At 38.3% G+C, this 14,493-nt stretch overlaps 3 protein-coding genes across 3 annotated transcripts; 1 reads left to right on the forward strand and 2 right to left on the reverse strand.

Moving 5' to 3' along the window:
* Positions 1–1,061: 1,061 nt before the first annotated feature.
* On the reverse strand, positions 1,062–6,527 carry LOC145897418 (protein phosphatase PTC7 homolog). The gene is made up of 7 exons (XM_082985702.1): positions 6,288–6,527; positions 5,961–6,137; positions 4,745–4,924; positions 3,545–3,743; positions 3,145–3,268; positions 2,644–2,773; positions 1,062–2,316 (listed from the first exon to the last, which is right to left on the reverse strand). Exons 1-7 carry the CDS (start codon positions 6,502–6,504, stop codon positions 2,264–2,266), a joined length of 1,080 nt encoding a protein of 359 aa, XP_082841828.1. The 5' UTR covers positions 6,505–6,527; the 3' UTR covers positions 1,062–2,263.
* Positions 6,528–7,389: 862 nt separating this feature from the next.
* Positions 7,390–9,691, forward strand: LOC145898979 (lysosomal phospholipase A and acyltransferase-like). Its single transcript, XM_082987680.1, has 7 exons — positions 7,390–7,484; positions 7,566–7,693; positions 7,951–8,155; positions 8,481–8,577; positions 8,641–8,764; positions 8,887–9,034; positions 9,193–9,691. Exons 3-7 carry the CDS (start codon positions 7,954–7,956, stop codon positions 9,639–9,641), a joined length of 1,020 nt encoding a protein of 339 aa, XP_082843806.1. The 5' UTR covers positions 7,390–7,484; positions 7,566–7,693; positions 7,951–7,953; the 3' UTR covers positions 9,642–9,691.
* Positions 9,692–10,722: 1,031 nt separating this feature from the next.
* On the reverse strand, positions 10,723–14,288 carry LOC145899018 (uncharacterized). Its single transcript, XM_082987728.1, has 6 exons — positions 13,644–14,288; positions 13,150–13,440; positions 12,778–12,914; positions 11,802–11,967; positions 11,483–11,576; positions 10,723–11,123 (listed from the first exon to the last, which is right to left on the reverse strand). The coding sequence occupies exons 1-6, from the start codon at positions 14,272–14,274 to the stop codon at positions 10,919–10,921; spliced, it is 1,524 nt and encodes a 507-aa protein (XP_082843854.1). The 5' UTR covers positions 14,275–14,288; the 3' UTR covers positions 10,723–10,918.
* Positions 14,289–14,493: the final 205 nt, after the last annotated feature.

The following is a 14,493-nucleotide window of genomic DNA, read 5'->3' on the forward strand; positions in this document are numbered from 1 at the left end:
ATGGCTTAGTTATCTTCACGAGTTTTGTCAATTAGGATCCCTTTGATGTCGTTCTGGCAGCAAATAAAAGTATTTTATGTTTGTTAATGATATATTATATGGTCATGATGGGCGTCTGACTTCAGAACATTTACAGTTTTGTTGATAACCATGCTATTAATTGTTATGATAACATTACCATATTTATCAAAATGTTTTAGGAGAACTTTATTGTATCTTCAGTGCAAAAAATTGTGTGGATAGCCTGGGGGTTAAAGGTTATAGGCTTTATTATATCTTAAATGCAGGCCAAGCCTATTTTGTTGAATCCCCCAGCTACAACAGGTATGCCATGCAATTTGTTGCACTGAGTTTGGCATGCTGTTTATTGCACAGATTTTGCAAACCAGATGTCCCTGGAAAATGTCAATCTCGAAATTTTAATCCTTTCTCCTAAATTTGTTTGTTTTTGTATTATTTTAGCAAAGAACTTTGAAATGGGGTTTTCGTTGTATTCTTTAATTGAAGCAGCCCTACTGTTTGTGAACGCTGCAGCAATTCTCCATGAAGAAAGATTTTTGGCAAAGATTGGATGGGGCGCTGAGCATGGAACTGGGGGATTTGGTGAAGATCCTGGAATGAAAACTCAACTGATCAACTTCATTCGCTCTGTTCGAACTGTCATGAGAGTCCCACTCATATTCATGAACTGCGTGACAATATTTTGCTTGTTGCTCTTCGGGTGATACAGCAACACACAAGAATTTTAATATTTGTTTTGGATGTTTCTGCATAGATAAATTTAAAATGTTTGAGTGTGAAACTACGCAATAATGAGGTAACAACAAGAATTGATTTAAATTGCTTGCTATGTAACAGTAGAACTTCATGATGCACTATGTGTAAAAACAAGTTTAGTGAAAATTATTACTTCTCAATTGGGAGTTTTATGTTAAACGAAAAAAAGAAATGCTGAAGAAGTTATAAACAAAAGTTGTGCCGCTATGAAAAAATTTGTTGGGTTCAAAAATCTTTAAATTAATTTTTCTTTTTTTTTGATCCAAGTATAATCATACACCCACTTGTGAAAAGATTTTATTTGTAAACATTCCATATTTGTTGTCAGTGGCAACAAATGCTCAATATGCCAACAAACCTGCAATAATACAGAAATATCGGTTGTGAAGATCGGAATAAAACAATGATCCAAATTAACTGGGCGAATCAATTTTTCGGTGTAGCTTGAATTACAAAACGTAAAAACAACTTCATTTGATACATTCTGGTTAGTTAAAACACCACAGACACACCACGCTTCAACTCTGTGGGTATATAAATAAATTGACAAGCTGTAACTATTGGTTTAGATGAGGTATCACAATCTGTGGGCAATACATCCTGGTGGAGAAACTGGTTTGTGTAATGTTACTGTAACCAACAAACTACACAACTAACCAATAGAAGGTCCTTAAAAACATAATGAAAACACATCACAGTGTAACGGATACAACAAAACATAAAAAGTCAAAAGCCAAGAATTATGTGCCATTGTAAAACCCCAAATATCAAAAAAAAATTTAACCTAACTTATGTTACATGGCTAGGTATTGCCTACGCCATGTGCAAGAAGTGTTAGTGACAATTACATGTATATTATTTTAGTAGGGTCGAGCAACCCAAAATGTACAGAAATGCAACATTGTATTGCCAGGATGTCACCAGCGTACAAACAACAGTTAAAACAAGAGAATATGAAAATGGTTAACATGCTTTGAACCCACAATTGCAGTTCACAACTTATACAAGAAAGTTTTAAAACTCATCATCACCCACAAGTTATTTATGACTAGGTTGGCTTGGCAGTGACAAATGGTGATTGTACTTACTATATTGTAAAATGCTGTTTAAAGTGAACACAATCATTTGAATTTTTATATCAAGCATTTCTTTTGATTATTGGGGTACGTAGCCCCATAGCATGTCCAGTAAAAAATATCCATAAATATTTCTGCAATACACCCACCAGTTGGCAGTAAACTAGTGATGGCAGAAAATAAACTAGTCTTGGAGATTTTAGGCCAAAATTCTGTGCCACAGTTTGCAAAGCAGCACATGTGCAACAAAATAAAACAATAGCATCTGGAAAAGAGAATTCGTAAACAACAGCTGCATTAAAGCAAACAAATTCTTCCAAAGTCTGTAAGCAGGAGAGTTTTTTGATACCATCTCCAGGGCCTTTTGCTTGCTCACATTGCACTGACACTTGAATTATGTAAAGGTTATATCAGTCAACCGTGACCATTGATAGCAAAACTGTAATGTCATCAGGTTTCCCACCTTCAGAAACAAAAGTAAGAGTTAGTCCAACTTGTGAATAGGTTTGTTACATGAAATTCCTGTTGCTGCCAGACATATTGCAATTAAAAATGAACTGATTTTCTGGCATAAACCTACTGTATTCTTACGACGTTTCGTCTGCCATGCGGCGAATATACCTGCAGACGAAACGTCGTAAGAATACAGTAGGTTTATGCCAGAAAATCAGTGCAGGTTTGTTACAATTTGCATGCATTTTAACTTTGAAGCAAATGGAACAAGTTCTTCAATTTGTCAGCAACATTCCAATTCAACTTGTCTTGATAGCTTTTAAGTATATAATGGTACCTATTATATTCATTCCACTTCTTCTGGCCTGTTTAGCAAAAGGTGAAAGATAGTCAGGGTCACATGAAAGGTATCTCGCATGTTCGGCTATGCTGCAGGCCGCTTCTTTAATGCTCTCATACTTGTTGTCCTTGGGGAAATTTAAGATCAATTTCACATATGCGTGGTTACAAAATTTTATGCATGCCATTCAACAGTCAAAAGTTTACCATAAACTTTCTGTTGATGTTTGTAATACTTCACTATACAAAATATGGCATATACAAACATTACATCGAAACAGTGGCCCTCAGTCTGCAGCTTATACACAAAAACATTACATGTTTACAAAACACAACGTGTAGTTATTTAATCCACATTAACATCAGTGCGATCACATTTGCATCCTTAAGGTAACCCTTTGAAATAATATTTAATACATGTCAGTATGACAGTATAAGATATGTAAGGTTGGTTGGTAATGCTTGGTTCTTAACTGCATGCTAATTATAGTTGATTCACCTTGAGCTGTGATAGTTCTTTAAGAATCAAGCTGTCAGGCATGTTGTCAAACAGGCCATCAGTGGCAGTTAATATTAGATCACCCAACTCAAGGTCAAATGTTGATGTGTCGGAATCCTCGGCCCTGGAAACAGAATGTTTTGATTCTCAATTAATTTATTTTGAAAAACATTAATCGGACAAAGATAACAGAGAACAACGGACAGACATATTTAGTTGACTTAGTACCTAATGTTAGTCAATCGGAGGTATTTTTGTAAAGAAATATGGGCACTTGGTAAACGAAACATATAACTGTGTCCAATATAACTTGCACTACATAAGAGTATAACATGTACACAACAAAATGACAAAAAACTTGCAACCTGGCAATGCGTAACCTAGAATCCCATCTCATTACCTGTCTTGGACCATTTCTCCCCTGCTTTCTTGTGGGGGGAGCGAGAGTTGGTAAGGTGTATTGAAGAAATGCTGTTGCTCAGTGGAGCGATGAACAACTTCCCCGTTGCGCACAACCATGAAGCCAGAATCCCCCAAGTTTGCCGTGTGCAGTGTCTGTTTGCTTTTATCCACGGCCACGATGCATGCTGTGCTGCTTCCTGTTGTTGTAAATATTATTGGTGAAAAGTTTAGGATCAGAGCTCTTTAGCTCCAAGTTAACACAATAACAATGATTGTTAGCCTTTCTTTTTTTTGAATTGTTTCTATCAACATTATAGAACATACATGCTAATAAAGTCGTTTACTAGTCAGTCTCCTACAAAAGCAGTTTACCAGCAAGCATTATAGGCATAGACCAGAGACGGACACAGCGAATTGAAGAAATTGTATTAAATACAACATTCTCAAAAATACAGCCTTGGCCAAAATGCCCACAGGCCACACCACATATCTCATTTTACACTATATCAGACTCTGTATTTTAGCACATATTATTCAACATTGTATAAATTATGGTAAATGGATGGAAACAGCCCCACTAATGTTCAACAAAGTATCTAATTATAGTTGACTGATATGGGTGAAAGAATATTAGCCAACAGCCACACCATCATGGCTTCATAGTGTGAATAGTTTTCAGTGTTTAAAACGTAGTCGCGTCAAGGAAGTTACATCATTATATGCCCTACACTCGTGTAAACAGACCAGTTTGAAACGTCATTTCGAATAGTTTTGTGACACATGGTTAATGCCATCAGTTGTTTTTTTCAACCATGTCATTGCATTTTCTACTGACTAACAAGATATTCTGAATTTACTAAAATTTTAAATCAAATATTAAATACAATCAGAGTCTTATACCATTTTGTGCTTATTTTTAAGAGCTACCTCCAAAAAATTTTAATGTGCCTGTTTTATCTTCAGGGCTATCAGTTTTCAAGTCAATGAGACAGACTGTCAGTTGCATAGTTTTTAAAACCAGATAATTATAGAACACCCCCACTCCCAGGATGGCCAAATCTAGCAATAAAGATTTTCAACTGTTTTAAAATAGGAAATAATTTTCAATAGTCCCCTGCTGTTTCATCACAACGGTAACATTTATTTTTGCTCTAGATGGATGGGTATATATTGCCTTAATATTTAAATTGTCCCCTACCAACAAGAGGTTTCTTGTCCTCTAACAATTCCTGATATCCAGATGCTAGAAGCTCTGTGGGTTGGTTAGGCACAAACCTTCCTGTTTTAACCAACATCTCACAAGCATCCATAAGCTTTTTGGAGAAAAGTGAGGGATCAACACCATACGCTCTCCAACCACCAACACCGTCAGCCACTCCTACATAACAAGCAACACAGTTTTTAAAGGTTCTTTTGATTCTTGGATAAAAGCTTCCCCAGCAAGAGTTAAGGAGCAAATACAGTAGAATCAAAAATGTACTAACTTTTACTGATTAAACATTCAGTCGATCATTCCTAATGTTCTATGCATGGGCGTATCCAGGGGGATCGGAGGGGTCCGGACCCCCCGCTTTTGTGAAATATTTTGGTCTGTTTTTATGACTAAACAAACGCCACTGTATTTTTTATTAATTTCAAAATCTGCTTGAAAACCAGAAATTTTCTTTAACGTTGACCTAAAAACCGCATCGTGCTTGCATTCGCCATTGTTTCCAAACAGGGAGCATTGTTACCGAACACTTGGCAATGTTACCACACATGTTGCATTGTTACAAAACAAATGTCATTTTTCGTCAGTCCACGGACGAAACGTCATTTTTCAGTGGTCATGTTGTAATGACAAGCGGTTTACTTGCGTGAAAGTCAATTAGTTTAGTTGTTAAACATGTTGCCAATATTACGCATGTTGAAAACATCTGTTAGCACTCACATAGGTGCAAAGAGGAATATAAGGCTACTGCTTAGAAAATAGTTTTAATTTGTTTGTTTTCTTGATAACGTAAGCCCACATTTGCTCCCTTTTGGTTACAAATATATTCACGGCGCAAGCACTACGACAAAAACTTGCATTGAGTGTTCCATAGCGTTATGCGATTGTGCATAGCAGGAAGCCACCGTTTATGTGCGATTCTCGACCACAATTAACCTTAGTTTACACCTGAAAATCGGGGAATTTTTCCCAAAAAATTTGGACCATCCTCTTTAAAAATTCCCGGATACGCCTATGGTTCTATGTCATCCTTATTTACCCAAAACTACATGTAAAGCAATATATATATACTTCCTTCTGTTTTTTTATCTTAACAAACATGCATTTAATCTCCCTATAACTTTTAAATCAATGAAACTCTCATGGGGTAAATATAAATAATCAAACATCCAATAGCTTCACATTTCACAGAAAGTTTATTTACCCCAAACTTCCGCTGCTTTGTGATATGATGTGAAACACGCATCATCACCAAATATTCTCTTGTCAAGAGGCGGTACCGCCATTGGAGGAATCCGTGAGGAATTTTTCACTGGGGAGTCAAATTTTGAAAATCCACATACAGCTGATACTATGCGGCATGGCAGAGGTTGTGAAGTAGCTGTCAAAAAAAAACTGATTATATTTGCAGGAGCAGGTTATTGTTCAAAAATGTTTATACCAGATTTTATAAAACAAATTAACTATCTCAACAGTGTATTTGAATTCAAAAGCATTTTCTCCTTTTTATAACCTATACAACAAAGCATACCTGTCGCTGGTGCTGATTGAGCATCTCTTTGTAATGCTCTGCGGGGAAACACAGACACAATAGGAATATGTTCAAGGTCACCAGGGCAGACAGAGTTTACAAGTGCTCGTGCAACAACACGCCCATAGTTCATCACAGAAAACATCCTACATAAAAAAACAGGGGGCTGCAAGGTCGAAAGAAACCGACCAAGCTTATACTGGATATGTACAGACATCAACCCCTCAGCCCTAAAGATGCATGTCTGCAAGTTGGAAACAATTTCTATTAAGTGGGCTTTCGTTGGCTTCTTCTATAGGCCTACAGTGGTAATAACACTCCTAGAAAAAGCACATCACCTTTCAAACCTTGACTGTAACACTACGATAAGAATAAAACACCAATAAAAGAAAACAGAACATTGACTCTTGAATCACAATTTTAAACACAAGCAGCCAAAAAAGCTAACATATATTGACAAATAACCCATTAAGCTCTTTTTTTATCGTCAATTGCATGATGAATGATCAGCAAACAACACAAGTTTAACCCAAAAACATTTGTCTGGGCTCGGACTGCATATCGGCAGTTATATACAACATCATTTACTTTTACTTAGTTCGTTAGCATGTTCTTTCCACAAAGCAAAACAACTCAACTCACACAAAGCTAGATTCGTGATTTTTATTTGAGGTCACCTTCAGACGTGCCATAGACATCACATACCAATAGCTCGGCGACCTTTCAGCACGCGGATTTTTACTGCAGTGCAAAGAACGCTTTACGAGCATTTGGCTGGTTAATGTGTCTGAGTGCATTTAATATTCAACATTATAATTGTAAATCTATTCAAAAATGATTTTCTACAAGCTAACTAAACAACTGTTTGTCACGGCCATCGAAAGCGGCATTGCCTAGAACCAAGGCCTTCGCATAACATTTGCAAAGCTTTCTTCGCCGCTGCATTTAACCCGACAAAACGGCTTGTTTCCCCAGGGACTTGACACAGAATTTAAAAACAGGACACTCGTATTTGTTGTTTGCCCAGTGCAAAGGTTTCTTTGTCGAGATTTTGTGATTGAAACCGTGAATTGTGACGTTTGGGACTTTACCAACGCAAGATCGGGATGAAGATTGTAGCATTTTCTGTGCTTGTAGCTGTGATAAGCATAAACTGCAACCGATATACGAATGCGGCTTCAGTGCGCCAACGTAAAGGTAAGATTTAATGCTTCAAAATAATGCATTGTGAATATCGTTATTTTACGGCAACCACTGAAGAAAAACCATCCAATGTAGGTCCACCTGTAATTATTATACCTGGAACTGGTGCAAGCATAATTGATGCTAAAATTAATCGCTTATCAGACGATGGAAGTGGCTGTCCTCAATGAAGAAATTGGTTCAGAGCCTGGTTAAACGTTAGGGTAACAGTTTGAATATTTTTTCAAATAATTTTAAATCTGCTTGTCCGGACCTGTGTTGGCATTGGAAATAAGTTATTCTTTCCAATTGCGTTTGTCGCGGTAACAATTTCAATTAGGCAATTTTAAACATTTTGTTGCCAAAAAATATCTTGGGAAACGATCTCAGATAACAACCGCTAACAATTAAGATTGGTTTATTTTATTGAGAAACGTAAGATTCGTTTATTTGATATCAGTGCCTGATTTCTTTATTTTAGGAAATGCTGCCAACGCGACTTCCGTGCTTAATTAACGACCTTCGTTTGGTTTTTGATCCTGATACCAATGTCAGTAGCACGCCGCCTGGTGTTAAAACGCGAGTTTTTGGGTTTGGAACATCGGAATCAGTGGAGTATATGGACCACAGTTGGCTGGCGTACTTTTTATTCAATATTGGCGCCAACGCAGCGGCCTTGGTAAAACGTAAGTGCCTTGTTGTTTGGCAAACCAAATATGTCACTTATACAAACTGCAAATTCCGGTGGGATATCAACCGTCCTGGCAAACTCGTGTGCCCCTTGTGGTTTTTCCCTCCCTTGTGGTCATAACCGATCATGCCTGTTATGCCTGCTGGTCGCTAAATCATTGCTGGGATGTTTTTTACGAAAGAAATCTGCTAAAACCTTTTTGGTAAACTAATGTCTCAGATTTCAACCAATTCCGTTTGATTACACAATCTTTGGACTTTCCAATCACTTTTTGGCCGAAAAATGTCTTTGCATAAAGGCTAGCACGTTATACTCTTCAGGCTTACTCCATTACGGATATGAACGTGACGTTTCTATACGTGGGGCACCGTACGACTTCAGATATACCATGGGATCGGATGAATGCTACTTTAAAAAGTAAACATTTGTTTCGGATGCCAGAGAATGTTTATCGAAATTAAGATGAACAAATTGTTTCAGGTTGAAGTGTCTTGTTGAGGAAACCTATCGCAAAAACGGAAACAGTCCTGTTTCCCTGATTTCTCACAGCATGGGGGGTCTTTACTCTGTCTGGTTTCTTAACCAACAAACACAAGCATGGAAGGTGCAGTAAAGTTGTAATCATGCACTGTTCTTTATTGATCTCTGTTAGATATTATTCAAAGAACGACTTTTGCTGGAATGTTTAAGTAACTTGCAAACCCAGTGCCTTATGGTTTCATTTAGGACAAGTTTATTGACTCTTTCATCGGGGTATCTACACCTTGGGGTGGTTCGATTGCATCACTTCTGTCTGTGACGTCAGGGTACAACTTGCACGTCAAATTTGTTGATCCGCTTGTGGCCAGAAGAGGTCAAATAACTTTCGAGTCAAGTGAGCGTTGTTGTGCGATTTTCGAACTGAAATGTACTCATATAAATCAAGTTTATAGAAAATGATAATTGCTAGTATACTTGGTTACCCAACTACTTTTACGACGTACTCATTAACATCATTGGAATATTAAATATTCATTTGATTGTTTTAACCAGGCTACCTCATGTTGCCCAGTCCGTTAATTTGGACCAAACCGTTGGTTTATACCAACGACCGAAACTTCACAGTGCGTCCCGATGACCTCACAGAAATGTTCGATGCTCTTGGGGGAAATTCACAGCTATACCGGCAAGTACTCGAACAAAATAACTTAACCAGGAACACAGTGATGCCAGAGCACCCAGGGGTGCCCACTTTCTGTCTGCACGGGTCCGGCGTGTCAACAGAGAATGAATTGCATTACGAGGGAAGAAACTTCGCCGAGCACCAGCCCAGAGTTGCGTACACATACGGCGACGGAACTGTGAGTCGTGAAAGCTTGATGGCTTGTTCCGAATGGCAAGAAAACAATGTTCGTGTTGAAAAACCAGGAATTTCACACGGCGGTATGTGGCTGAGTGAGACAGGCGTCGATGAAATCATCAAGGCCTTGTTTCGAGAATGACAACTGCTTGCCAACCAATGAACTAAAAAGTTTTGATCCTTGCATGTCAACTATTGTAGCATGACGACTGTTTCTTAAATAAATACATCATTGCAGAGAACATGTTTTGATGCACTGTTAAACCCCAGTTTGGATATTTGGTTAAACAAAGATATCACGATTACATGAGATGTGGCTCAGGTTTTTTTTTCATTTTGGCGCCTTGCGTCATAAATCGTACCTTCAGAGACATTTCAAAGTAATAGGCGCGAAAAAGGCGAAAGAGTAAACAAGTTAAAAAGTTGTTTGTACATAAGCTACTGAAATGCAGTATCTAAATCTCCAGGTTGCGGGTTTACAGCGAACTCTTAACTGTTCTTGCTTAGGGTTACTATGTCATTCATTAAACATAACTTTTAATGAGGTTTCTGGAGTTTGCTTTTGTCAAATGCTAAATAACTTACAGAAGACTGGATTATCAACCAAAACATATTGTCAATCACCAAAGATGCTGAGTTGCAACAACCCAGAGATGCACAAATGCCCACACTGTGGAAAAATCTTCATTAATATTGCCCAATGCATTCAGTGCCAAAGAAAATTTACCAATGCAACTGAAGCCATTTTCTTGTGTAACTTACAAGAGGTCTTTTGCGAAAAAAAGTAAGCTATCGCCTCATATAATAAGTCATATCAAATTAAGAGAAAAATGCAAGTTCTCCGACAAGAAGTTAAGAGCAACCATGGCAGCATCAAACTTCAAGTGAAGCATTCATAAACATTACTTGAATAAACATTATTTTGTTTTTTTCTTCGATGTAAACTATCGGCGTTCGAGAAACCGAGTGCGTTCAAAACAAAACGATATTTAATTGTCAGTTTTGAAGTTTGCTTTACTACAGCATTTATTGCGATTTCTTACAAGGGACCAGCTACCATTCAATTTATGACTAAGCCCCAACCTATTTCCTTTTAGGGCCGACGTGGGAGGCCAAGGCATCCATATTCATACCAGTTTTTCCTTTTTTATTTATGTGAAACAACGTTAGTCACACATTTTATTTCTTTTGCGAAAATACTATGTACACAAATAATTGGCCAGCAAATGAAAATAATACAAGACGACTGCATGGAATTCCGAGAAACTTATTTGTGTTTCTGGAACAAATTAGTAAACGGACTTGGAGTTCGGGGCACTTCATCATAAGAAAATTCTCAGGTGCAGTTTTTCTACAAAGAGAAGTGCAACTTCTCGGAACCAACAACCTCTGTCATAAGTCATTCATCAAAGTCCTTCTTTAACCAGTTTTTGTGGATGCTTTTCTATTTCCGTTTGAAGTCGTTCCTGTATTGGTGAAGCTTTCTGAAGCGCTTGGTGCGCGCTTTCGTTTCGATAGAACCCCCTTCTCCAACGTGTATTGCCCGCAGCTGGTGCAGAACACCTCCTTCACAGACTTCCTAAACTTGGGATCGCGCGTACTGTACACCAGCACGTTAACCAAGCTGAAAAAAGATTGCAAGGTAATATGTTTGCATCGGAAGATGAATCGTTTTACTGATATTGACAAGTTTATGATTTTACCAAAGGCTGTTTTCGCAGACAGACGTAATTTTTGACATACGATCAAATAGAAAGTTTGGAAATGTTCGAAAACATCGATCAAAGCCATGTGTGCCCGTGATTCGCTGAACAATTCTATTTGAGTTGGAAAGTTACTCCACGGACGAACAAGGAAACAGCACGCGTACTGGAGTCATTACATTTCATGGAACTACAAGCATTACATAACGCCTGCCCAACTATATCCTGAAGAGTGAAAGTTCATGAAGTCGCCTTCTTGCTATGTTAAAGGATGACAAACCTGTTTGCCATGCTGACGTAGAAGCAGATCACGAATGCCAGGTCAACGTTTGCGCCTGTAGTGTATTGGTATATCACGACACCCACAATGGGCACTGAAAAAAAGAAAACGATTATAGTGAGTTAACAAGCATATGAAAATAGTATCACACAATAAAACGTCTTTCATTTTTTAAGCACGCGACTCTACGCACAAGGGTGTCGGAAAACACTTTATTTTTTTCCTCTCCAAAACAGCAAACTTCCAATTTAATCGAATCGAAATGCTCGGTTGCAAAGCTTCTAAGTTACAAACGTAAATTGGATAAAAATATACTCACATGAAACCAAACTGAAGCCAACAATCATTAAGGCAGATGTGATGAAGAATTGGATTTCACCGTTGTTCGAGTTTTCGTCTTTGGGCGAAGAATATGTTGTGACTGGTTTCGATGAAGCTTTCATGTGTTCAAACACAATACAAGCTGATGCGAATATCATCGCCACCTGTTTAAATAGAGGCAAGATTTAGGTTTTTTAAAAAATCTGCTTTATTCAGAAGCACGGACATGGGCGACCATACTGTTTGTGAGTTAGAACTTAAGTTAATTGTATTTTCAATGACAGTAGAACAATGCGGCTGTAGGATTTCAATGCAGTTTATGTACATAAAGACTAAGAATTATTAAAATTCTAAACATGAAGTCATACAAAATATTTGGAGAGTCAAGAAACGATTTCAGACAAGAGTCTTTGCTGTCTTGCATTGACGTGTGCAAGAGTGATCATGTTGTGACTACATCCTCGAATTAGGCCTAAAATGGAACTCTCAGACAATCTCTCCCTCGATTTACACCCCTGACCGTTCGTTTTACTACGAAAATGACTGGGGAATTTCAAGTCGCTTGGTTCCGACGTTCAAATCGTGGTCGGCGATTGAATGGAAATATATTTATTTCGGTTGTTTGGTGACTTGTATGGGCTGACAAAATGTTGTGTGATAACAAAAGCACCACCCCGGGATTGGTTTTTATATGGACACACTCTCATGGCTATTTGTTATCCAAACATAAAACCGACCATAAAAGTACCATAAACAAACAACTGACGGCTTGCAGAAAACGTTTAATAGTTACTATAGTTTACCTAGCCATGATAACGTTTCATGTAGCAAGTTTTAATTTTTATAGAAAAAGGGTAGTTGTTTGAAATAAACAAATTACCGAAATTATTTCAAATTGCAACTACTGTCTGATGTAACAGGCTTTTTAAACTTTCGCTAAGTAGGTTTGTGCTGTCAAGCTAGTCCAGACTTACCGTTATCAGGTAGGGCAGAACATACATGATTCCCATGAGACTGAACACGATTGCGAGGTTGGCTTCTTTCTTCGTGGTGGGATAGAAGAGGAATGTGCTTGGAGCAAAATCGTACGACAGGTCATGGGGAACCCAAGCTGCAAAAAAATTACCATTACAAATAACATTATGTCAGTGGCGTATTAACGTGTTGCAATTTAAAAGCAAATCGATTTTTCGTGATGTTGACGTTGCAAACGCATCATGTGCAATAGTATTGTAATACATCGACATATAAACGATGTTCTTAGCAAAATTGGACGGTTTTTACATTTATTTGCTAAACGGTTCTCAATGCACATTTAACTCGGCTAGCTCATTTACACTCCTCACCTGGAACAGTGGCAGTTACCGCTGCAAGCAACCACATAACCACCAAACCGATGCCAACAGTTTTTTTCTGTTGCAGTTTGTAGTGAATCGGTCTGACGAATGCGTACAACCGTTGAGCGGCGAGATACAGCAGGTTGAACAAGGAGGCCGTGTAAGTGAAAACGAAGAAAATTCCTCCCAGTTTGGCGGCCGGTGAGTTAATGTAAGATAGCTGGATGCTGATTATGTCATACGGCGAGGAATTCATTGTCCAGACAAAGTTGAAAGCGGGTATGATCAGAATTTGGACGCCTAAAGCAAATGGAATACAATTATACTTCTTAAAATTTCTTCCGCTTGTCAAGGTTCGAACCGCGAGAGTTTTAACGTTTCAGAATTAATTTAGTCGAGATTCTGTTAAGATTTTAGATTTTATTTTTATGCAGTTTGGAACAAATGCTTGTCACATTTAATAGAAAAAAGTTTTAGTTCTAATTTGAAACTACGGGACATACCTGTGAGGATATCTGCCACAGCAAGAGACACTCTGTGAAGATCCATGTTTTCGAGTTTGCTCTTGCGTTTTTTCTTCATCACCGCTAGAATGACCACGGAGTTGGCGATCATAATCACCAAAGCCAGTATCACAATTACTGCCAAAAATGCTGCGGCGCAAGGCTGGCTGCAGTTGTCACACGCACTTAATGGCGTCCAAGAGCAATCCAGTGCGGCTTTTTTGTCGCAATACAAAGGAAGAAACCGAGGTACTTTCGAAGGAAGAAACTGAGGAATTTTGATACTTGGTGTGGCCATGAAGCCAGTAGTGGACTGTGTGGTTTCAGCTTGGAAAGAAGTTGTGACTAAATCCGATGAGGCGTTGATCGGTGTAGCTGAATTCCCACCACTGGGAAAAATAGTTTGCAATAAATTTCCCGTTGTGGACAGATTCTCTGTCGTCTGAGCTGTTGTTGGTTCCGTTGAAAACGCCGGAGTAACAGTTTTTGTTTGTGTACCGGTAGATGCAGTTGCAAGAAAATTCTGAAACCATTTAAGGTCCTCTTCGGATGGTCCTGCTACAAGCAGAACTCTTTTTCCTGTAAGGTCAGTTGCATTGACCACAGCAGCCTGAGTAGCGTTAATCGCCATTTGGGTTTATCGAGTATTCTGAAACAACACGACAGTTTACAGTTAAATGTATGATAAAGTAATGGCGATTTCGTGAGCCCATTGGTAAAATCTCGTCGCAAAACCAAAATGACCAAGTAAGCCTTCAACCACGACACAAGCAAAATATTGTTTCGCATTTCCTTGTGGTTTCCGAGAAACGTCTTCCCTCCTAAACAACAACGCGAGACTGCGTTTCTA

This window comes from Ascidia mentula, chromosome 4 (genome assembly GCF_947561715.1).
Source record: "Ascidia mentula chromosome 4, kaAscMent1.1, whole genome shotgun sequence".
Classification (NCBI taxonomy): Eukaryota; Metazoa; Chordata; class Ascidiacea; order Phlebobranchia; family Ascidiidae; genus Ascidia; species Ascidia mentula.